At 40.9% G+C, this 23802-nt stretch overlaps 1 protein-coding gene across 1 annotated transcript in view; it reads left to right on the top strand.

Moving 5' to 3' along the window:
• The window catches only part of MBOAT2 (membrane bound O-acyltransferase domain containing 2), a 129869-nt gene that overhangs the window by 37735 nt on the left and 68332 nt on the right, over positions 1-23802 (top strand). The window contains exon 3 of the mRNA XM_053589857.1: positions 8499-8576. Within this exon, the coding sequence (XP_053445832.1) occupies positions 8499-8576 (78 nt within the window). The remainder of the gene's footprint in view (positions 1-8498; positions 8577-23802) is intronic.

The following is a 23802-nucleotide window of genomic DNA, read 5'->3' as shown; positions in this document are numbered from 1 at the left end:
TATGGTCTTAGAGGGGAATTTACTATTTATAATTTATGAAAAAAGTACAGATGAAAAGGATTTTAAGGCATTTTATTCTATCACAAGCAGTTCATCTATTTTGCAGATCTTTTTATCTTAATTTTTTTTTTATGTGTTTGCTTGTTTCTTTTTGTTTTTTTCTGTATTTAAGTAGCTTTTAGGAGTCTGGTAAAGCACATTGATAGAACTCTATTGCCATTTTTTAGATTTTACCACTAGTGAAAAGAGGCTTTTTGTTTGTTCATTCTTGGTGGGGGAGAATTATTTATGATGGAAACTTTTGTTTACAACCCTTCAGAGGGTGTGTGTGTGTGTGTGTTTTCATTTAGCTCCCTTTCTCAGGACCACCCTGAGGGCTGTAACTATGGAAATACCATAATTTTCCTTGCTAGCTGCGGTTGTGCATGACAGGAAGCACCCCGGTTGGGGCAGCCAGGCCCTATCTGTGGTTCTTCCTCTGGCTCCGTGATGGGGCCCCTGCTGCTTGCCCATCGGCTCTGCTCTGTGTTCACAGACAAGGATTTCTAGGTTTGCTCTACTGCAGATTGTTGTGTAAAGTGGAAATTCCCTGAGAGGATGAACTTGCACTCCTTGCTCTGTGCTTTAGTAGTTTTTGTGGTGGGGTGCGTAATGTGCAAGACTTTTGTAATACTTCTGTGTTCTATGATGTTTTGATTATTATGAGGGTTGGAATATTCTGATTTTCTTAATCTAATTTTTGCCTCTGGTGATTGCAGTTGCGCCCTAAAAACTTGTGAAAATCTATTACGGATAACTTACTCAGTCTCTGCCGTACTACCTGATTGGCACTGCCCATAGTGGATAAGGGTTTATATTTATATCAAGATTTAAATATGATGTTTTTTTAATATGATGTTTTAAATAAGATCTAAGTGTGGTCTTTTTGCTTCCTTGGCACATTTATATCAAAGTCTTTTTAGCTGGCTCAGGTGACACTGTTTAAACTTTTCTTAAAACATGCCACGAGGTAGTATATATATATTTTAAACTTTTTATTAGAGAGCTTTTCAAACATAAAAGTACAAAGAATAATGGAACAAACCTTCATGCCCATCACCCAGCTTCAACAATTATTAAAATTCCACCATTCTTAGTTTATCCTTTTCCCATCTTTTTCAAGAGTATTTTGAAGCATATCCAAGTCTATACATTTCCTCTATAAATAAGTTCAGTATTCAGTATATATTTGGGTAGTGTATTTGCATGAGGGGCTGGGAAAGCCTTGTAGTTCAGATTGGCCAACTCTGGGGGACGCCATTCACTTTGTGCTGTACAAAAACAGAGTAGATGATTAAAAAGTAAATAAGTACATCATACAGTGTGTAACATGTTGGTATTGCCAAAGATGGGGATGACTCTCTTTGCTAAGAAATCTTGTACTGAGGAAGCATTCTCTTGATGTGAAGCCTTCTTGGATGCTTTATAACTGGAGTCCCCCAACCTCCAGGCAACAAGCGAGCAAAGCTTCATCTGTATTCACAGCCACTTCCCATTGTTCACATCCCTGCCTGAGCTCTGCCTCTGTCTCTTCAGCAGTGGCAGTGGATTCTCGCAGGAGTGCAAACCCTGCTGTGAACTGTGCGTGCCAGGGATCTAGGTTGCGGCTCCTGATGAGACTCGGATGTCGTGTGGTCTGAGGTGGAGCTGAGGTGGTGATGCCAGTACTAGGATTGTCTAGTTGCAGGAAAACAAGCTCAGGGCTCCCACTCATTCTGCATTATGATTGGGGACCTGTCACAAGTAACCTAACATTTAGGTTAGCACTTAGGTCAAGCAGTCCTAAGTGTTTCACGATAAATGTGATAATCAAGATTTCTTTTTTAAAAATTAGTTCTTTGTTTTTTTCTTTTTTTTTTTGAGACAGAGTTTCAAGCTGTCATCCTGAGTAGAGTGCTATGGTGTCACAGCTCACAGCAACCTTAAACTCTTGGGCTTAAGCAATTCTCTTGCCTCAGCCTCCCAAGTAGCTGGGACTACAGGAGCCCACCACAATGCCTGGCTTTTTTTTTTTGTTGCAGTTGTCATTGTTGTCTAGCTGGCCCTGGTTGGGTTCAAACCCACCACCCTTGGTGTACGTGGCTGGCACTGTAACCACTGTGCTGCAGGCACAGAGCCTTTGTTCTTTTCTTAAAGGAAAAATATTTTTATATTCCTTTCTTTGGGAAGAGGACTGTTTATGCCTTTGTACCATGTGCAAGGTAACCCTTTCCTAATTGGAACTAGCTAATGGGGAAATACTCTTTTGATTTGCATTTCAACACTTTGTTTTTAGGCTCAAAGGGAATCAGTTTGCCATCGGTTTTGACAGTGTCCCTTTTGGAAAACATTTTAGTACTCTCAGGATTGTCTAACCTGCGGCCCAGGCTGCATGCAGATTATTTGAGGACTGTTTTGCTTATCTGTGGTGTCAGGTATTGAGAAAAGTATGCATGGACCTTTTCTTTAGCTCATTAGCTTTTATTAGTGTTTGTGTATTTAATACGTGGCCCAAGACACCTCTTAATTTTTCCAGTGTGCAGCAGAAAAGGAAAAAGCCTGGACACTCTTGCTTGTAAATATACAGGCATACTCAGAGATACTGTGGATTCTGTTCCAGATCACCAGAATAAAGTGACTATTGTAATAAAGCAGGTCACACAAATATTTTTGCTTTCCAGTGCATACAAAAGTTACATGTGCACTGTACTGTAGTCTGTTAAGTTTTCAATAAATAGTATTATGTTTAGGAAAATAATATACATAACATGAGTCCTTAAAAATGCTAATGATCATCTGAGACTTCAGTGAGTCAGAATTTTTTTGGTAGTGGAGTGTCTTACCTCAATGTTAGTAACTGCTGACTTATCAGGGTAGGGTGGTGGTTGCTGAAGGCTTGGATGGCTGTGGCAATTTCTTTTAATAAGACAACAATGAAGGTTGCCACGTTTGACTCTTCTTTTCACAAAAGCTTTCTTTGTGGCATGTGATATTAGTTGTTCATCCACAGTAGAACTTTTTTCAGAACAGGAGTCAATCCTCTCAAATTCTGCCACAGCTTTGTCAGCTAAGTTATGTAATATCCTAAGTCCTCAATTGTCATTTTGACTGTTCACAGCATCTTCACATTAGGAGTAGACTCATATTTCAAGAAACTACTTTCTTTGCTCATCCATGAGGAATAGCTCTTTATCTGTTTAAGTTTCATCATGAGATTATAGCAATTCAGTCACATCGAGGCTCCACTTCTGATCGTAGTTCTTTTACTGTTTCCACCACATCTGCAGTTACTTCCTCCACTGGTGTGTTCAGTCCCTCAGAGTCATCCATGAAGGTTGGAGTCAGCTCCTTCCAAACTCCTGCCAGTGTTGGTGTTTTTACCTCCTCCCATGAATCACAGATGATCTTAACGACATCTGGAATGGTGAAAGCTTTCCAGAAAGTTTTCAATTTACTTTGTCCAGACCCATCAGAGGAATCACTGTCTGTGACAGATTAGCTTAACAAAATGCATTTCTTAAATAATAAGACTTGAATTTACTCTTTGATTCACGGGCTGTGAATGGAAATCACCTTCATCTCCCTGTACATCTCCATCAGAGCTCTCGAGTGACCAGACGCATTGTCAGTGTACAGTGATTTTGAAAGGAATCTTTTTTTGAGCAATAGTTCTCAACCAAGTCCTTAAAATAGTCAGTAAACCATGCTGCAAACAGAGGTGCTATCATTCAGGCCTGGTTGTTCCATTTATGGACACAGGAAGAGTAGATTTAGCATATTTCTTAAGGGCCTTAGGATATTTGGAATGGTAAATGAGCACTGGCTTCAACTTAAAGCCACCAGCTGCATTTGCCCCTAACAGGAGAGTCAGCCTGGCCTTTGAAGCTTGGAAGCCAGGCCCTCTCTCTAGCTAGAAAGTCTTAGATGGCATCTTATTCCAAGAGAAGGCTGTTTTGTCTATGCTGAAAATCTGTTGTCCAGTGTAGTCACTGCCACCAGTTATCTCACCTCGGTCACTCGCTACAGCTTCTGTCAGCACGTGCTGCCTCATCTTGTACGCGCTTGCGTAATGACATCACTGCTTTGCCTAAACCTTGCTAACCAGCCTCAGGCCCCCCTCAGAGTGTTCTGCAGCTTCATCCCCTCTCAGCTGTCAGAGAATTTAAGGGAATTAAGGACTTGCTCTGGATAAGGTTTTGGCTTAAGGGAATGTTGTGGCTGGTTTGATCTATCTATCTAGATCACTAAAATTTTCTCCATGTCAGCAGTGAGAATGTTTTTCTTATCATTTGTAAGCTCACTGGAGTCGCATTTTAAATTTCCTTCAAGAACTTTTCCTTTGCATTCACAGCTTAGCTAACTAGTGCAGGAGGGCCAGCTTTTGGCCTGTCTTGGCTTTTGACATAACTTTCCTCACTAAGCTTAATCATTTACAGCCTTTTTGATTTTAAGTCAGAAACGTGTGGCTCTGCCCTTTACTCGAATACTTAAAGACCATTGTAGGGTTATTAATTGGCTTAATTTCAATATTTTTGTCTCTCAAGGCTTGAGGACAGTGAGTGGTGGGCAGCCTTTCAGCCTATCAGTGAAGCCGTCAGACTACATAAAACAGGCGTCCTCAAACTTTTTAAACAGGGGGCCAATTCACTGTCTCTCAGACCGTTGGAGGGCTGGACTATAGTTAAAAAAAAACAAAAACTATGAACAAATTCCAGTGCACACTGCACATACCTTATTTTGAAGTAAAAAAACAAAACGGGAACAAATACAATCACACCATTTCATGTGGCCCGTGGACCTCAGTTTGAGGACCCCTTACATAAAACATTTATCAGCTAAGTCCACTGTCTTAGCTGGGTGCATTTTGTGATGTGTAGTAACATCAGAGATCGCTGATCCTAGATCACTGTAACATACAATAATAACAATGAAAACTATTGAAGTGTTGCAAGAATTACTGAAGTATGACACAGGCAAAGTGAGCACGCTGTTACATGGTGTTGATAGAATGACTTCGATGCAGGGTTGCTACAAACCTTCACGTTGGAGAAAAATCAAGCAAAATGCGACAAAATGAGGTCTGTCTGTAATTGTCATTTTACCCACTTCTATTTGGTCTTACCTTCTTCTTCTTTTTTTAGAGACAGAGTCTCACTTTGTTGCCCTTGGTAGAGTGCAGTGGCATCCCAGTTCACAGCAACCTCCAGCTCTTGGGCTTAGGCGATTCTCTTGCCTCAGCCTCCTGAGTAGCTGGGACTGTAGGCGCCCGCCATAATGCCCAGCTATTTTTTTGTTGCAGTTTGGCCAGGGCCGGGTTCAAACCCGCCACCCCTCTGTATTTGGGGCCAGCACCCTACTCACTGAGCCACAGGAGCCTCCCTGTCTTACCTTTTAAAAATAAAACTTTTCTCTGCAAATTATTTTAAACTGAGAATTACTTTATGCTTGTACCTATTTAAAGTGTTCTTGGTAACAGTGTAAGGTCATGGGATAGAGCTTAGAGTCTGAAGTCAGGTCTGGACCCCGCCCCGGGCTCCTCGCTCTTTATTTTGCACGTTATTCAACCCTTCTTAGCTTCACCCTCTGCATTACTGGAACCAATGATTACTGTGCTAAAATCTGTAAAACTATAGAAAGCAGAGCATGGTGACAAGTCACCTGGGGTCAGTCGTCTTTTGTGACCATCATCTAGTTGGTGATCCAGAGTAGAAATTTCTGTGCCTTCAGTCTCTATTTTGGAGTTTATTATACAGTGTTGAAGTGACCTATGTATTTGTGTCTTTCTTTATTGGAAGCTGTCTGAGGACAGAAACGGCACTCCAACCTAAGCAACAGACTGTCTCCAAAAAGATTCAGTCTGTTGCTTAGGTTGGAGTGTCACCGTGGTGTCAGCCTAGCTCACAGCCACTGCAAAATCCTGGTTCGAACAGTCCTTCTGCCTCAGCCTCCCGAGTAGTTAGGCCTCGTCTGCCACAGTGCCCAGCTAATTTTTTTTTTTTAATTTTTAGTGGAGACAGGATCTTGTTCTTGCTTAGGCTGATCTCAAACTCCTGTGCTAGGATTACTGGTGTGAGCCACTGTGCCTGGCCAGGTTCAACCTTTTTCAAGCCTGTGCTCTTTTTGCCAAAAAATAAAGTTTATATCTGCCTTTAGTATGATTTTAAACTCCAAGTAAGTAAAATGTGATCCCTGAAAACAAACTGATATTTTCCAATAAAATGTTCTTTTATTTTCCAAGTGCTAAGTAGCTTGTGAGATTGATACACAGTCCATGGAGTTCTTCCCTTTTCACCCCATTCCATCTCTTGAAGAATCAGCCAGGGGACAAATTACGCAGAACAACTTAAGTTTTAATGTCAGAATACTGACTAGGTATATGACTTTAGTTTTCTCTACTCTGAAATGGTGAGGGTTGGATTATAAAAGACCTTTGAGATACCTCCTAACTAATTTTTGCTTTTCAGTAATGCTTGATTGTTTACTGTGCATGAGGTAACTGAGTCAACACTTCCTGTATTATCTCTTAATCTGAAAAATCTTAAGTGGCTATTTATTATGCTAATTTTGCCAATGAGGACAAGTATCAGCAGATTAGGAGGAATATGGCCAGTGTTGTAATTGGGGAGGAAAGCAACTTGATGCTTTCCATGGAAGTCAGTGAAGCAGAGGTGAGTGCAGGTCCACTCTGCTGGTGCCCTGTTACCGCAGCAGGAAGGGCCTGCACAGCCCAGAAGGTGGCCATGCTTCTGATGTCAGTGGTGCGACGGGGGAGCGGGCACCTGGAGGTAAAGAGGCACCGCTGCAGTGTTTGAGGAAATTCTTAGCTGCTCAAGTTGTCAAATGTTCTTCATGTTACAAGGAAATTTACTCATAGAAAAGGAAAAAATTCCCTCCTCAAAATCTTCAGAAATGTTCTCATTTAAGACCTTTAACGAGTTCTTTTATTCTCAGTATAAAAAGCCCTTAAAAGTATTTAGCTGTCCTCATTCACATTGCCGAAAATTAGTGTTGCCAATAAATAGGAGGTGGATAATTAATCTGGAAAATATGTATTTTTTTCTTAGCTTCTGTTTCCATTTATAGTCATAGTTTTTCTACTTCCTCACATCCCTCTGCTTGCAGTAGCCCTGCGGTCCAGCATGGGTTTGGGGGGCGGGGGGACTGACCCTGCAGGCCCGCCTTGGAGCCCACCACTGATTTATATTAATAATAGATATATTTCTGTGGGAAAATATGTCTAAAAATTTTTTTTTTTTTTTTTTGTGGTTTTTGGCCAGGGCTGGGATTGAACCCACCACCTCCGGCATATGGGACCAGCACCCTACCCCTTTGAGCCACAGGTGCCACTCCAAAATGTGTCTAAAATTTTAGGTAACTTTTCCACATTGAAGGTGGCTGCTATTCCATGATTTTAATCGCAGGTTAAAATCCTTGTTAGCACTTTCAATTATGAATTGTTCGTACCACTAAAGGGGAAAGAAAATTGAAAGAGTGTGTGTGCACGCACATAATGTCAAGGATAGGTTTGATTGATTTTAATCTCAAACTTCCTAGTTATGTTCAGTCTAAACTTTATGAAATGAGTGGATAAATTAGTTCTTTAATGGTGGTTTTCTAGAATATTTTAGACTATTAGAAAATACTCTATGATGTTAGCCAGGAGGTACTGCGGACACATGACAGCATGTTCATCAATGACTCGTTTTATATAAAGATGTTTCCTTGGCTTGAGCCATCATATTTTAAGAATAAATAGATTTGAGTGTACCTGTTTCTTTAGTAAATTTTAATATTTAATACTTTTTGTTGTTTTGTGATCAATATTGTTAAAAAATTAAAGACAGTGCAAAGCTGGTGTGGGTTAAGTTTGGGAAAACAACTGGTATTTTTTAGGGCTATTCTGAAATCCATATTTATTACTCTTTTTTTTTTTTAAAGTCATTGTGTCTTAAGTTGTGAGAAAGCTATAATCCTTGAGCCCCATGCAGCTTTCGTGTGGATGGGGGATGTGCAATGCTGGGGTACTGAGCGTGGATTTAGGGGTTGCCTTTATTTTTCTAGGCTTTCGGGGCCTCTGCAGGGTATTCACAGAATTTTAAGATGTTGGAAATTTTATTTCTTTTTAGAGATAGAGTCTCACTCACTTTGTTGCCCTTGGTAGAGTGCCATGGCGTCACAGCTCACAGCAATCTCCAGCTCTTGGGCTTAGGTGATTCTCTTGCCTCAGCCTCCTGTGTAGCTAGGACTATAGGCCCTGCCACAATGCCTGGCTATTTTTTGTTGCAGTTTGGCCAAGGCCATGTTTGAACCTGCTGCCCTCGGTATATGGGGCTGGCGCCCTACTCACTGAGCCACAGGCGCCGCCCTCATTTCATATTTTTATCTGGGAATGTTCTGTGTTGTACATAAGTACTTTTTAGCCTAAAATTATTTCAACTTGCTGGGTATCCCTCCTCTAACAGTGTCCTTACTTTTTGCAGGTATGCCTTACATTTTCTTGTACAAAGTGGAGTTTCCTACTGTATCATGATTATAATAGGAGTGGAGAACATGCACAAGTAAGTACTTTGTCCACATATAAATACATACTTTAATAGAATTAGATCAAAGTAGAATTTTATTTATGAGAACTAAAATAATTCTGAGTTGCTACAACTTTTTAAAGAAGAGTCTTCATAAATACAAAAATAAAATAATTGGTGGGCATCATTCTTTTGTTTGCTTAAAGCAGAGTTTTTGAGCCTCGGTACTATTGACGTTTGAGGACAGATAATTTTTTTTTTTTTTTTTTTTGGAGGACAGAGTCTCATTATTTTGCCCTTGGTAGAGTGCCATGGCATCACAGCTCACAGCAACCTCCAACTCCTGGGCTTAAGTGATTCTCTTGCCTCAGCCTCTGAATCAGCTGGGACTACAGGCGTCCACCACAACACTCAGATTTTGTTGTTGTTGCAGTTGTCATTGTTGTCTAGCTGGCCAGGGCTGGGTTCCAACTCACCAGCCTTGGTGCATGTGGCCCATGCCGTAACCGCTGTGCTATGGCACTGAGCCAGGACAGATAATTCTTTAATGTTCAGGACTGACATGCACTGTAGGCTAGTTAGTAGCATCCCTGGTTTCTACCCACTAGATACTAGTAGTACCCCTCAAGTCCTGACAACCATAAATGTTTCCAGATATCTTTAAATATCTTTTGGGGGGTGAAATTACCTCTTGTTAATAACCACTGCTTTAGTTATGTAGCTGAAAGCATTAGAGAGATGGAGTGAAGTGAATAGATGGGAGAGAGATTTCAAAGGACTGAGTGATTAATGAGAAGCGCAGGTTGGAAATGAGGTCTCAAGGGTGACTCCCAGGTTTCTGGCTTAAACAATAGGCTAGATGGGAGAACTCTTTTTCTGAGGTAGGGTACCCTGCAAGTGGGCGTGAGTCGAGGGGACAGCATTTCAGGTGGGTGTATATATTCAGCCCCTCAATAGTGTTTGGCAGGTAGTAGACTCTCAGTGAATTTTTGCTGAGTAAATGAGTGCTGTCTTTAAGACATAGAATGGGAGCTCGGTGGTTAAGTAGCCATATATCAGGAGTGAGGTAGCTGGGCCAGTGATGTAAATGTGGGAATAGAGATGTGTAAAAAGTGTTTGATTGAAAACCCCAGGACCGAGCATACCAGCGGGTACTGCTGGGGTATTCCATCGTATCTGAGATGTGATGTTTGATCGCATGCACTGTTTTTCTGAATTCTTAAACACATATGGCTATAAGAGTTTTGCATAAAGAATCAGAGCTTACAGCTTTTGATTATCTTTTTTCTGAGTCTCATTCTATTTTGCATCTTCTGTGTTTGGCGATGTTAGTCACCTCCTCTGTGGTGACGTGCTGTCTTCTCAATTTCCATTGACACCGTTGCCCAGGCTAGAGTGCCATGGTGTTGGCCTAACTCACAGCAACCTTAGACTCCTGGGCTTATGTGAACCTTCTGCCTCAGCCTCCCCAGTAGCTGGGACTATTGGAACCTGCCACAAAATGCCTGGCTAATTTTTCTATTTTTAGTAGAGACGGGGTCTTGCTCTTGCTTTTGCTCAGGCTGATCTGGATTCTCCTGCCAAGAGCTCCAGGATTACATGCATGAGCCACCATACCTGGCCCAAGTTCTTCATGTTTTGATTTTAATTTTTAGAAGAGGAGAAAATACCTTGGTGTTTCAGATGAAGTGATTTTTGTACCATTATGATCCTTTTCTTAAAATCTTGTATAGATGACAGGTTCAGAGTGAAAATGTAATTAATATCTGATAAAAAAGAAGCTTTTAATCCATATAGTAGAAAGAGACTCTCATTAGATTACTGAAATCAGGGGAGTAAATTCACGTCTAGTAATAGGAAATTGTTTCTTTTTCTGAAAGGCAGTTTATGGTACTTTAGACCTGAATTGTTCACTATGATGGCCACTAACCACAAGTAGCTGTGTAAATTTAAATTAATTAAAATTTGAAATTCAGTTCTTTAGTTACACTAGTTACATTTCAAGTGTTCAGTAAGTGACTACTTTGGACATTGCAGATAGAGAACATTTCTAACATTGTAGAAAATTTTATTGGCTAGTGCTGCTTCAGAGACATACAGTTGTATAAAATTAGTAATGTTACTTCTTTGCAGTAAGTATTCAAGGGGAATGTACTACTTGTGTATATGCTGCTGATAGAATGGAATTTCAGTGTTGGTATATTAATGGAGCAGATTGGGGAAGGCAGGTTTGCCATATACATTGGCTGTTGTTGGCACTAAACACCAGGTAGATAAGTGATTTGAAAAGTGTATTTTATTCTTATTTTTAAGCTCTGTTCTATTTTACTTTTTAGTCACATGTATTTTGCTTGACGTTTTCTTATTTTCGGTCATCTATATATGCCTCCCTTTTTATTCTCACTTAGGCTTTTACATTAATTTAAAATGAATTACATTAATTTAAAAAGAATTTCTCCTGGATACTCTAGGTGGGACTTAGCACGTTCCTGTGTGTTCACAGTTGCTGTTTGTGTATAATACTGTCAGTTTCTTTCAGTCTGCCGTGGTTTAGGTAATATATTTCTGTGAATATGCAGGCTTTAGATCTTTAAATTTAGGGATTTAGACTTTGGGTACTTAAGAATTTTAAAGTTCTTGCATGTGACTGCTTTTTATTTTATTTTTATTTTTGGAGAAAAGGCATAAAAAATTTATTAATGTGTGCATAGGATTACCCATGAGTGATTCCTCCAGGATCTTTCTTGTTTTCTTTTCTTTGCTTTTTTTTGCTTTATGGTCTTTATGAATGTTGTTATTGCACTTGCTCTAATAGATCCATGTGTAAATTAAAATATTTTAATATAATGTGAACTTTATTTTTGTAGCTCTTTTTAATGTTCATATGTATGCTTTATTATTCTGATCCATATTAGTTAATTTATATTTAATACTTAATCTATTTTAGAAATCGGTGCTTTTTCCTATATTGTAGTTTCATATGAGCTTTGAAATTTTTGAAGAAAAAAAATTGAAAAATTTAAATAATAGAGATAAAAGAATATTTAGGGATACAGTATCCCATATGTCTTATTCATTTGGGGCCACTATACCAAAACGCTGTGAACTGGATGGTTGATGAACAGCAGTAATTTATTTCTCAGAGTTTGGAGGCTGGGCAGTCCCAAGATCAGACTGCTGTAGACATGATGTCTGGTGAGGGCTTGTGCCCTGGTTCATAGTCAGCGGTATTCTCCCCTGACCTCACATGCTGGGAGAGGCAAGTGAGCTCTCTGGCTCTCTTTATAAGGATGCTAATCCTATTCATGAGGGTTCTGCAGCCAGTCATCTTCCAAAGGCCTACCTCTAAACATCCTCCTAGGTTAGGTTTTAGTATATGAATTTCGGGGGAACACAGATTCTCCTATATTAGGATATTAATTCTATATTAGGATATTAATTCTCCTTAACACAGAAGTAATTCACCTTCACCAAATTTCACCTAGCATTTTGGAGAGCAGGGTTTGGCGTTTTTAACTGTGTAGGGCATACAGCTTTTGTCCCTGTTTCACTCTGCTGTTACAGGGCAAAGGCGATTGTAGACCGTAGTAAACAGGTAAACACAGCTGTGATTCATTAGAACTTTATTACAAAGGTAAGTGGTAGATTGGGTTTGGCCAACTTTTATGCTGAGCAGACTCTTGCTACAGGGATTTTTTTTTTTTTGGTAGAGACAGAGTCTCCCTTTATCGCCCTGGGTAGAGTGCCGTGGCATCACACAGCTCACAGCAACCTCCAACTCCTGGGTTTAGGCAATTCTCTTGCCTCAGCCTCCCCAGTAGCTGGGACCACAGGCGCCCGCCACAACGCCTGGCTGTTTTTGTTCTTGTTGCAGTTTGGCCAGGGCCGGGTTTGAACCCACTACCCTCAGTATATGGGGCCAGTGCCTTACCGACTGGGCCACAGGCGCTGCCCCACTACAGGGATTTTTAAGAGAGCAGGAGGCAGAGACATTTTCCTATTAGCCTAAAAAATATATAAGTTATGAAATTTGTTTATGAGTTATTGTCTTGAAGCAATCTTTTCTAAAAAGATGGCTGAAATGTTGGCCTTCCTCTTGATACAACTTTTGTGTAAAAAGGAAGTAAAATAATGCAAAGCCTGATTGTTAACACTTAAGTAAAAACAATATAAGCAGAATAATAAAAACACAGGATGTGAGATCAATATACAAAAGTCAGTGTTGCCTAGATGCAGTGGCTCATGCCTATAATCCTAGCATTTCATTAGCTGAGGTGGGAGGATTGCTTGTAGCCAAGAGTTTGAGGCCAGCCTGAGCAACATAGTGAGATCCCCATCTCTACAGAAAAATGGAAAAAAAAATTTAGCTGGACATGGTAGTATGCACCTGTATTCCTAGCTTTCCAGGAGTCTGAAGCAGAAGACTTGACCCCAGGAGTTTGAGGTGGCAGTGAGCACTCTAGTCTGGGCCAACAGAGTGAGATGCTGATTTTTAAATACTAGGAATGACTGGCTGAGAAGGAAATTTTAAAAATCCATTCTCAGGGGCACCAGAAAGAATAACGCGTAGGAGAGTAGACTTAACAGAAGAAGTGCAAGACTGAAAATAGAAAGCGTTGCTGTGAGGAGCTGCCATGTTCAGGATCGGGAAACTTAATAGCGTGTGCTGGCAGTCTCTGCACCTTGGAGCAATAGAGTCTATGCCGTTTCTGTCAGAATCCAGCAGGCTCTGTTGTAGAAATTGACAAGCTGATCCTAAAATTTAAATGAAAAGGACCTAGGATAGCCCCACAAAAGAACAAAGTTGAATGACTTACTTATTAGCATTACCTCACTTAAAAACTTAGCATAAGGCTGCATCAGTTAAGACAGTGTACTACCGTAGTGTGTTGAGACAGATGTATTCGTCAGTTGAACAAAATATGGTCAAATGATTGCTGACAAATTTGCTAGGCAAGTCATGGGGAAAGGATTATCTTCTCAACAAGTGGTGCCTTTACAGTTGGATATACCTTCCAAACAAGTAAGTAAAGATATATTTTAACTCCAACCTCAGAAGGGAATTCAAAAATAAACCCAAATAGCTCACAGATCTGCCTGTGAAGATTAAAAACTCTACAACCTATAAAAAAAGGAGGAGAAAATACTTTTGTTGGATTGGGGGACAACATAATATTAAAACCACAAAGAAAATGAAAGGAAATTTGATGGTTTGGACTTCATTAAAATAAAAAAATTTCATTCTTGGGAAGACATGTTAAGAAAATGGAAAAATGGGCCACAGATTAGGATAAAATATTTGCAAAATATATATGTATCAGAATAAAGAACTTTTATAACTCCGTATTAAGAAAATAACCCAGGTGGAAATAGCCTAAATGCCCACCAACCTAGGAATGGATTAACAAACTGTGGTATATATACACCATGGAATACTATTCAGCCATTAAAAAAAAAATGGAGACTTTACATCCTTTGTATTAACCTGGATGGAAGTGGAAGACATTATTCTTAGTAAAGCATTACAGTAATGGAGAAGCATGAATCCTATGTACTCAATTTTGATATGAGGACAATTAATGACAATTAAGGACGTGGTGGGGGTGGGGAAGGGGAGAACAGAGAGAGGGAAGGAGGGAGGCCGTGGGGTCTTGGTGTGTGCCACACCTTTTGGGGGCAAGACACGATTGTTTTTTTTTTTTTTTTTTTTTTTTTTTTGTAGAGACAGAGTCTCACTTTATGGCCCTCGGTAGAGTGCCGTGGCGTCACACGGCTCACAGCAACCTCTACTCTTGGGCTTACGCGATTCTCTTGCCTCAGCCTCCCGAGCAGCTGGGACTACAGGCGCCCGCCACGACGCCCGGCTATTTTTTTGTTGCAGTTTGGCCGGGGCTGGGTCTGAACCCGCCACCCTCGGCATGTGGGGCCGGCGCCCTACTCACTGAGCCACAGGCGCCGCCCAAGACTTTACCTAACAAATGCAATCAGTGTAATCTGGTTTATTGTATCCTCAATGAATCCCCAACAATAAAAAAAAAAAAAGAAAATAACCCAATTAAGAAAGGGACAAAAGATTTGAACAACATTTCATCAGGTGAAGATATATAAATGCAAATTTAAGAATATGAAAAGATACTCAGCATTAGTCCTTAGGGAAGTGCCTGTAAAACTCCGGTGGGATGCCGCTTACCACTCACCAACAGTGGTGACAGTGAGTGACTGCTCACCAACCAGTACAGTGACACGTGGAGGAAGTGGGACCCTCCTACAGCGCTGGTGGGAATGTTAAAGGGGGCAGCCACGGAGGGAAAGAGTTTGACAGTTTTTAAAAAGTTAAACATATACTTATGTAACAGTAATTTTACTCTAAGAAAAATGAAAACATACTCATATAGACGCTTGTGAGCGTTTATAGCAGTACTGCTCAGCAGGCTCCAACAGACATGTTGCCAGGGGGACACACTGAGCAGTGACAAGGAACATGCTGTGTGACATAACATGGGTTAGTCTCTGAAACTGCATGCTCAATGAGAAAAGCCAGGCACAAAAGTCTGCAGTGGATATGAACCCATTTCTATGGCATTTCTGCAAAAGGCAAAACTGTACGTACAAACGGTTAAGTCAATGCTTGCTAGGGGCTGGGGTGAGAGCGAGGATTGATGGCAGATGGGCATGAGAGAACTTTTTGGGCTGATGGATTGATTCTAAAACTAGACTGTCGTGTAAACTCACTAAAATGCATTGAATTGTACACTGAGATGAGTTTTATGAGATATAAATTCTTACTTCAAAGCTATTTAAAATTATATATAACATTATGAAGGGAAGTACAAGAAGGAAAATCAATATTAAAATAGAGACAGTTTTGAAAATTGATTCGAGAATTTTATATATATTCTCATTTAAGAAAATTTATATTTAAGTTGCAGAATAAAAGAATTCAATGTTATTTAAAAAAAAAGAAAATTTATAGATATTCATATGCTTCCATGTTTTTCTGAGTTTAATTGTAAGAAGAAAGAGTCAAAAAGAACATTGACTTTCAAAGGAAGGAAATCTGAATGTTGAAGGAAAGACATGATAGCTTTCTTTAAATGTTTTAATGGTACAGATATGGTGGATATGAAAGGCACATTTTTTACCCTAGTAAGGATAACCTCTGTAATAATGAGTGTTTGTCAGTGTGATTTATGGAATATTGGATTTGTCATTGGAGATATTGAAATAGATGCTATGGGGACATTGTGGTTTGAATGCTGTAGGAGACAGTGCCATACGCCTTCTAAGTTTCCTTCTGATGGTAATTCCTGACACGCACTGGGGGAGCTGCTGAAGTCACAGAACGTGAGCTATTTATAAATACTTTTTTTCCCCTTAATAAATCATAAAGAGCTATAAATAAAATGAGAACTTCCATAATTTTAACACTGACTTTCTTTTCTTTGGCTTTTATGCCTTAGTTCATCCATTCTATTCTTTTGGGTATCCAATACCTTACTGCTTTTTATTTCCCATCAAAACATGTGGAAGAGGAGAGTGAGGGATTATAGGCCCACTGAGTGCTTTGCTGTGGGAGAGGTGATGGCGCCTCATTTCTTAAGTGAACAAGTGCAGGCTGAGTTAACTACGTTATTACCATTTAGCTAGGAAATGGTGGATTTGAACCACGTCTGTTCTAAGCTGAACATGCTATTTTAAGTAATAATGTAATTTCATTTGATCAAAATTTATTCACACTGTCACAGGCAATTTGCTCTTTATCTGTTTTTGTGAAATGAAAAACATGTGGTGTTAAAGGAATTACTGACACCACCAGACAGAGGAGACCTCCTCGAGGGGTAGAATGAGGACGGGTACGTGAACCTCTTTCTCTTGGTTTTCAAATCATGCTATATTTTGAAACTGTAAAGTTTATTCTTTGTGTGTGTTTTTTTTTTTTTTTTTTTTTGTAGAGACAGAGTCTCACTGTACCGCCCTCTGGTAGAGTGCCATGGCATCACATGGCTCACAGCAACTTCTAACTCTTGGGCTTCCACGATTCTCTTGCCTCAGCCTCCCGAGCAGCTGGGACTACAGGCGCCCGCCACAACGCCCAGCTGTTTTTTTTTGTTGGAGTTTGGCCGGGGCTGGGTTTGAACCCGCCACCCTCGGCATATGGGGCCGGCGTCCTACTCACTGAGCCACAGGCGCCGCCCTCTTTGTGTGTTTTAAGATGTCTTGGGGAAAACAGTTGGCCTTGTATCTTTTGCTCTGATGACCTCCTTATTCCCCAGGGGGCTGTAAGGTCAAGAAAGCAGCTGCTGAGGTCGGAGCTGTGTGGAGGGTCTCTCTGTAGCTGCAGCCCAGCTGCCCCAGTCTCAGGCTCCCTATCCTGGGAGCTCCCTTCATCCCTCTGTCCCAAGATACCTTTCCCCTGTGTCTACCTGGGGTTGATTCTACAGGACTTCTCACTCCAGGCTGGAAGGAGTGAGGGTGGGATTTAGTTGAGGGCCTCTTCTGCTGGTGCTTGGGCCTTCACTGGGGTCAGCTCTGGAGCATGTTCCCCAGGCTTCAGAGGTGGGTGGGGGGAACAAGTGGACTGTATCAGTGTGAAGGAAAAGAATTGTGGTTAAACCCCCGCGATGCATGGATACCAGCCTCAATTTAATAGAAAGATCGCTTCGTGGTTTTGTGGTAGACAGATTTCAGTGAGGTCTATAAATTGTGAAATCGGGCTGTTTATTCCTTGGTTCATTGATTGATTGTCTTATTCCTTAGACCATCTTCACACCCTTCCTATAGGTGACAGGCATGTGAACGCTGGCTGTAACATTGTATGCTAAAAGCTTTGTGATTAGCTCTGGGGGAGGAGAGTTTATGTTATAGGAATAGCCAATTTAGCCAGGAGCAAAAAACTCACTGAAGACCTTTCTGGAGTGCGTATGCATGCATTTGATGCAAGTTGATATAAGGGCCTTCAAAAGCTGAGGAGGTACCCTGGAAGGACTTCATAGCAGGGGGAACACAGGTTAAGGCACTCAGGCATGGAAGAGTGGGGGTGAGGAGTGTGGATGTATAAGCTCAGGGGGGCCCGGGTGATGTTCTTTTGTTTTTGTTTTCATTCTTGAGGAGCCTCACTCTGTGCCCTGGGTAGAGTGCTATGGCGTCATAGCTCACAGCAACCTCAAACTCCTCCTGGGTTCAAGTGATCCTTCTGCCTCAGCCTCCCCAGTAGCTGGGACTGTAGGAACAGCCACAACCCTAGTGATACTGTTACGTTGCAGGGTGCAATTGCCAGCCCTTCTTCCTTTGACAGAAGTGTATTGTTTGTGTAATGGTTCCTCTGTCAAATGAGAAACAGATGTATCAGATCTGTTTCATGTATAGACAGCACTAAATTCTTTAGCATTTATCTAGTAGGTACAATTTTAAAACACACACATGCCTTGCTTATAAAAAAAGCAATGAATGATCTGCCTATGGAACAATCCTGTGTGTGTCTTCATGAATGTCACACTTTTTTTTTTCCATTAAATCATAGCTGTGTACATTATTGTGATCATGGGGCACCATACACTGGTTTTATAGACTGTTTGACACATTTTCATCACACTGGTTAACATAGCCTTCCTGGCATTTTCTTAGTTATTGTGCTAAGACATTTACATTCCACATTTACTAAGTTTCACATATACCCTTGTAAGATGCACCTCCTTGCCACCCCTTTAGCAACATTTAAAGGAAGCTGTGATGGTCGGTGTAGTCTGTGTGCATGGGCTTCCCTCAAACAGAAATTCAGCTAAGGGGTGACTTGTACATACCACTATTTGAAATTACCTTGCTTGTTTACTACTCTGTCCTGTTTGAGTGTAAGTGCTTGCGGAAAACAGATCCTGTCTAACTTATATACACTGTATACTGAGGGCCTTGCAAAGTGCCTGACTCATGGTATCTTCTTCTTATTTTTTTTTTTTTTTTTGTAGAGACAGAGTCTCACTGTACCGCCCTCGGGTAGAGTGCCGTGGCGTCACACGGCTCACAGCAACCTCTAACTCTTGGGCTTCTGCGATTCTCTTACCTCAGCCTCCCGAGCAGCTGGGACTACAGGCGCGCACCACAACGCCCGGCTGTTTTTCTGTTGCAGTTTGGCCGGGGCTGGGTCCGAACCCGCCACCCTCGGCATATGGGGCCGGCGCCCTACTCACTGAGCCACAGGCGCCGCCCCTCATGGTATCTTCTTAATAAATACTTATCAAAAGAGTGAGTTTAGGACACGACCTGTTTTTCTTTACCTTGGTTTTCCATGACTGAGCTTCCTTCAAAGGCATTCTATCCCTTTCTTTCATTCCTTCCTTTTCTTATCTTGACTTTTATTGATCTTTTAGATTTCACTTTAATTGTTAATATCCTTAGAGAATCTCACCTAGAAGACTCAGTCTAGGAGAGATGCTTTGTTACACACTCTCATAGAATTGTAGTATTTTCCTTCTAAGAATTTATCTTGATTTTAGTAACAAATTTATTAGTTATGTGGGTAACTAATGTGTTTTGTTTTGCCCTTACAGACTGCAAATTCCATGACAGCAGTTATGCTGTGCCTGTTTTATTTTTTGAATGTAATTCAGCATCTAGGTGATGACATGTTCTTTTTTTTTTGTTAGACACAGAGTCTCACTTTATTGCCCTGGGTAGAGTGCTGTGGTGTCACAGCTCACAGCAACCTCCAACTCCCGGGCTTAGGCAATTCTCTTCCCTCAGCCTCTCAAGTAGCTGGGACTACAGGCACCGGCCACAACACCCAGCTATTTTGTTGCAGTTTGGCTGGGGCTGGGTTCAAACCCTCCTGAGCCACAGGCGCCACCCTGATGACATGTTCTTAATGAGTGTTTACTGAACAAATGAGTGAGTGCACACATGACTTCTGCATGACAGCGGGCCCTGTCCAAGAGGCCTCCTAGAGCTCTTGCTTCCTGGTCACAGCCTCTTGTGACCATTAGAACCACTGGGTTCCTCTCAGGGCCTGCCCGTGGGAACCTTGTGGGTAGCCACTGTAGAGTCCCTTGTCTCTGCCTGTGCCCCTGGTGCAGAGTCTCAGGCTCATCCCTCATTCTTACTCCTGGAACATTTGTTGGACAGCTCTAGCTCTATTCCCAGGGAGAGTGGAATCAGGAAAAAGCAGAGAGATTGGAAATAGGGAAGGGGTGGATGAACATAGGGAGCCTCTCTGTTTAGGTTATGGAAGAGGAAGAAGAGAAATGTGTTGTGCCTACTCTGTTGGAATTAGGAAGACATTTTCCCTGGAGGAGGTAGCACAGTGTAGTGCTGTGGTATTCAAATGTGCTAATTGAGCTTTTGTGTATGGGTGTGGGAAACTAAGTGTCCTTTGTATATTTTGTTCTTTGTTTTTTAACTTTTCCATGGGAAAGATTTGTTTTGAGTTCCAGAAAATAGTTTGAGATTTTTTGGAACACAGCACAAGAGAGGAAGTAGCAGAAATGTGGTGTGGTTAAAATGGGAAGAATGGAAAAGCCTGTTAACTTTGAGAAGTTAAACTATTTAAGTTAAACTATTTTCTTAATAATTTGGCAAATAACTTTCATCAGTATCACTGGGTGATGTGGTGGGTATTTGTTTTTGTTTTTGTAGAGACAGAGTCTCACTTTATGGCCCTGGGTAGAGTGCCATGGCACCACACAGCTCACAGCAACCTCCAACTCTGGGCTTAAGCGATTCTCTTGCCTCAGCCTCCCGAGTAGCTGGGACTACACCCGCCACAACGCCCGGCTATTTTTTGGTTGCAGTTCAGCCGGGGCCGGGTTTGAACCCGCCACCCTCGGTATATGGGGCCGGCGCCTTACCGACTGAGCCACAGGTGTCGCCCAATGTGGTGGGTATTTGTAACCCCAGCTACTCAAGAGGCCGAAGCAGGAGATTACTTGAGCTTAGGGGTTGCAAACCTGTCTGGGCAACTTAGTCTTGAGACTCTCATCCCAAACAAAAATAAAAACAAACCAAAAAATTCAAAGTAAATGACCTAAAAAAAAAGACCTAAGATGTAAGTATCTATAGTAAAATTGCATGTCTCTAATGGATCGCCAAGCTTTGTGTAAGACTGTGCTGTGAGAGCTGTAGGAGGCTGATGCTAAGGCATGTAGCCCAGCTACCCATCAATTTTAACAAACATTTATTGTGTGCTGCACAATTTCCAGAAACTCAAAGATAATAGAGGTGTGGTCCTTGCCCTCTGCAATGCACAACTGAGTTGGGAACCTCATGAATAAAAAAGATACAACTTTGTCACTTCACGAGTCTTACAGTCAGACTGTGCGGTTACAGCTACAGAAGAGGGACGTACTGAGGGCTGAGGGGGAGCCAAGTTGGAAAGTCCAGAACCCAGGCTACGCATCAGCTACCAACTGTGTATGTTCAGTAGAATGAGACAGTCAGAAACAGGGTACAGATGATACATGTTTGGTGTTAAGTATAATTATTCTGAAGTATAATTATTTTAAAGTATCAGGAAATCTTAATATATTTTCTTAATAAGTCTGCTTTATTGATGATACAATGAACAATAGACTAAAACGCGAGAAAAGATTAAATTAAAACTCACAGTTCCGGACCCACACCTTTCACCATTAACTAAGATAGACTCTCACTGGATTAAAGATTTAAACTTAAGACATGAAACTATAAAAATACTAGAAGAGAGTGCAGGGAAAACTCTTGAAGAAATCGGTCTGGGCAAGTATTTTATGAGGAGGACCCCTGGGGCAATTGAAGCAGCTTCAAAAATACTGGGACCTGATCAAACTAAAAAGCTTCTGCACAGCCAAGAACACAGTAAGTAAAGCAAGCAGACAGCCCTCAGAATGGGAGAAGATATTTGCAGGTTATGTCTCCAACAAAGGTTTAATAACCAAAGAACTCAAATGTAGAAGTAAGAAAAGAACAAGTGATCCCATTGCAGGCTGGGCAAGGGACTTGAAGAGAAACTTCTCTGAAGAAGACAGGCACACGGCCTACAGACATATGAAAAAATGCTCATCATCCTTAATCATCAGAGAAATGCAAATCAGAACTACTTTGAGATATCATCTAACTCCAGTAAGACTAGCCCATATCACAAAATCCCAAGACCAGAGATGTTGGCGTGGATGTGGAGAAAAGGGAACACTTCTACACTGCTGGTGGGAATGCAAATTAATACATTCCTTTTGGAACTATGTTTGGAGAACACTTAAAGATCTAAGAATAGATCTGCCATTCAATCCTATAATTCCTCTACTAGGTATATACCCAGAAGACCAAAAATCACATCATAACAAAGATATTTGTACCAGAATGTTTATTGCAGCCCAATTCATAATTGCTAAGTCATGGAAAAAGCCCAAGTGCCCATCGATCCATGAATGGATTAATAAATTGTGGTATATGTACACCATGGAATATTATGCAGCCTTAAAGAAAGATGGAGACTTTACCTCTTTCATGTTTATATGGATAGAGCTGGAACATATTCTTCTTAGCAAAGTATCTCAAGAATGGAAGAAAAAGTATCCAATGTACTCAGCCCTACTATGAAACTAATTTATGGCTTTCACATGAAAGCTATAACCCAGTTACAACCTAAGAATAGGGGGAAGGGGGAGAGGGAGGGGAGGGGGGAGGATGGGCAGAGGGAGGGCTATTGGTGGGATTACACCTGCGGTGCATCTTACAAGGGTACATGTGAAACTTAGTAAATGTAGAATATAAATGTCTTAACACAATAACTAAAAAATGGCAGGAAGGCTATGTTAACCAATGTGATGAAAATGTGTCAAATGGTCTATAAAACCAGTGTATGGTGCCCCATGATTGCATTAATGTACACAGCTATGATTTAATAATATAAATAAATAAAAATAAAACTCACAGTTCCACTGGGTAGAATCACTCACTAGCCTGAGTGATTGATTCAAACTCTGCTAAATTTTCATTTAGCTTTAGGACCTTGATTAAGTAACCTTACCTTTGTGGGCCTACATTGGATTAAACCTGCAATTTAACTGAGGAGTTCAGTGTTTGCATGCTTTGTTGTGTGGGCATGTAAGTAAACTTTTCTTTGAGTAAACGATTTGGCTACCGAGAAGACTTCTGGATGAAATCCTTTCAAAGTTCATTTGCCCCAGCTACTCAGGAGGCTGAGGCAGGAGGATTACTTTGAGCCAGGTGTTTGAGGCCAGCCTGGGCAATATCACAAGACCTCATCTCTAAAAAATAAATTAATACATAAAGGTCATTATTAGTTATAAACCATTTTGCTGGGTTTTTCTCCCTCCTAATGGTGCCATGACAGACCTTGTTTTAAGTATTCATACTGGCATGTTTATTAGGAGTGAATGATGATCTAGGAAATGACATTTGGCAGACAGAAGCTCAAGACATTTGAAAATTTGTCTTCGTGAAGTTAAGGAACTCTATGGGGAAAGTATTGACTTCATTGAAGACAGTACCATGATCTCCTAAGAGAGAAGAAAATGTAGCAGAAAGAAAAGTGGACTTTAGATACTTTTTTTTTACTTTCATTCTCCATGTAGACTATGTTCAAAAGCCTTTCAGTGGTTTGGAATAAAGGTATTTGGTATTGCTGTGGTATACATACTAAGCTAAAAGCCGGGTTTCAATTGGTAAACTATGACTTACTGTTAAAATTGTCTTTTAAAATGTTATCTTCATAATGGTAGTGAGCACATGATTACTGCGTTATCTAGCAACAACCCTTGGAGGTATGTGTGGTATGCCCATCTTACCAAGAAACAGAAGTTGGTAGGTGGTGGGTGTGAGATTTGAAGTAGGTGGGTTCAAGCCAGGGCCCAGGCTTTTTTACCACTGTACTTTATTACTTCTAAGCATTAACCATTATGATTATGAGAATGTGTCACTCAAAGAAACATGTCCCAAATGGATTGAGGTGAGGTAGTGGGAGCCAAAAGGGCTCCTGCGCGAAGGCAGAGGTTTGTATGTGTTGGTTATTCTTTCTCAGAGCAAATATGCAGGTGTCCCTATCCAAAAGAATATACTGACCTTTGCCAGGCTTCTGCTTATAATGTGAGGTTTTTAAATGCCCGGAATTCTCATAGGGAGTTGTTTGGTAATAGGTAATGGGATATCCAGGCCCTGTTTGATTTCTGAAAAATCTTTAGAACATAGGTTCAGTCCACCAAATACTGCACTCAGGAAAGGATGTGGTTCAGATTTCTTTATATGCTGTTAAGTCAGTATAGTACCTTTTGGAGGT

The sequence above is a fragment of the Nycticebus coucang genome, chromosome 4, assembly GCF_027406575.1.
Source record: "Nycticebus coucang isolate mNycCou1 chromosome 4, mNycCou1.pri, whole genome shotgun sequence".
Taxonomy (NCBI): Eukaryota; Metazoa; Chordata; class Mammalia; order Primates; family Lorisidae; genus Nycticebus; species Nycticebus coucang.
This window is presented reverse-complemented; position numbering and strand designations above follow the sequence as displayed.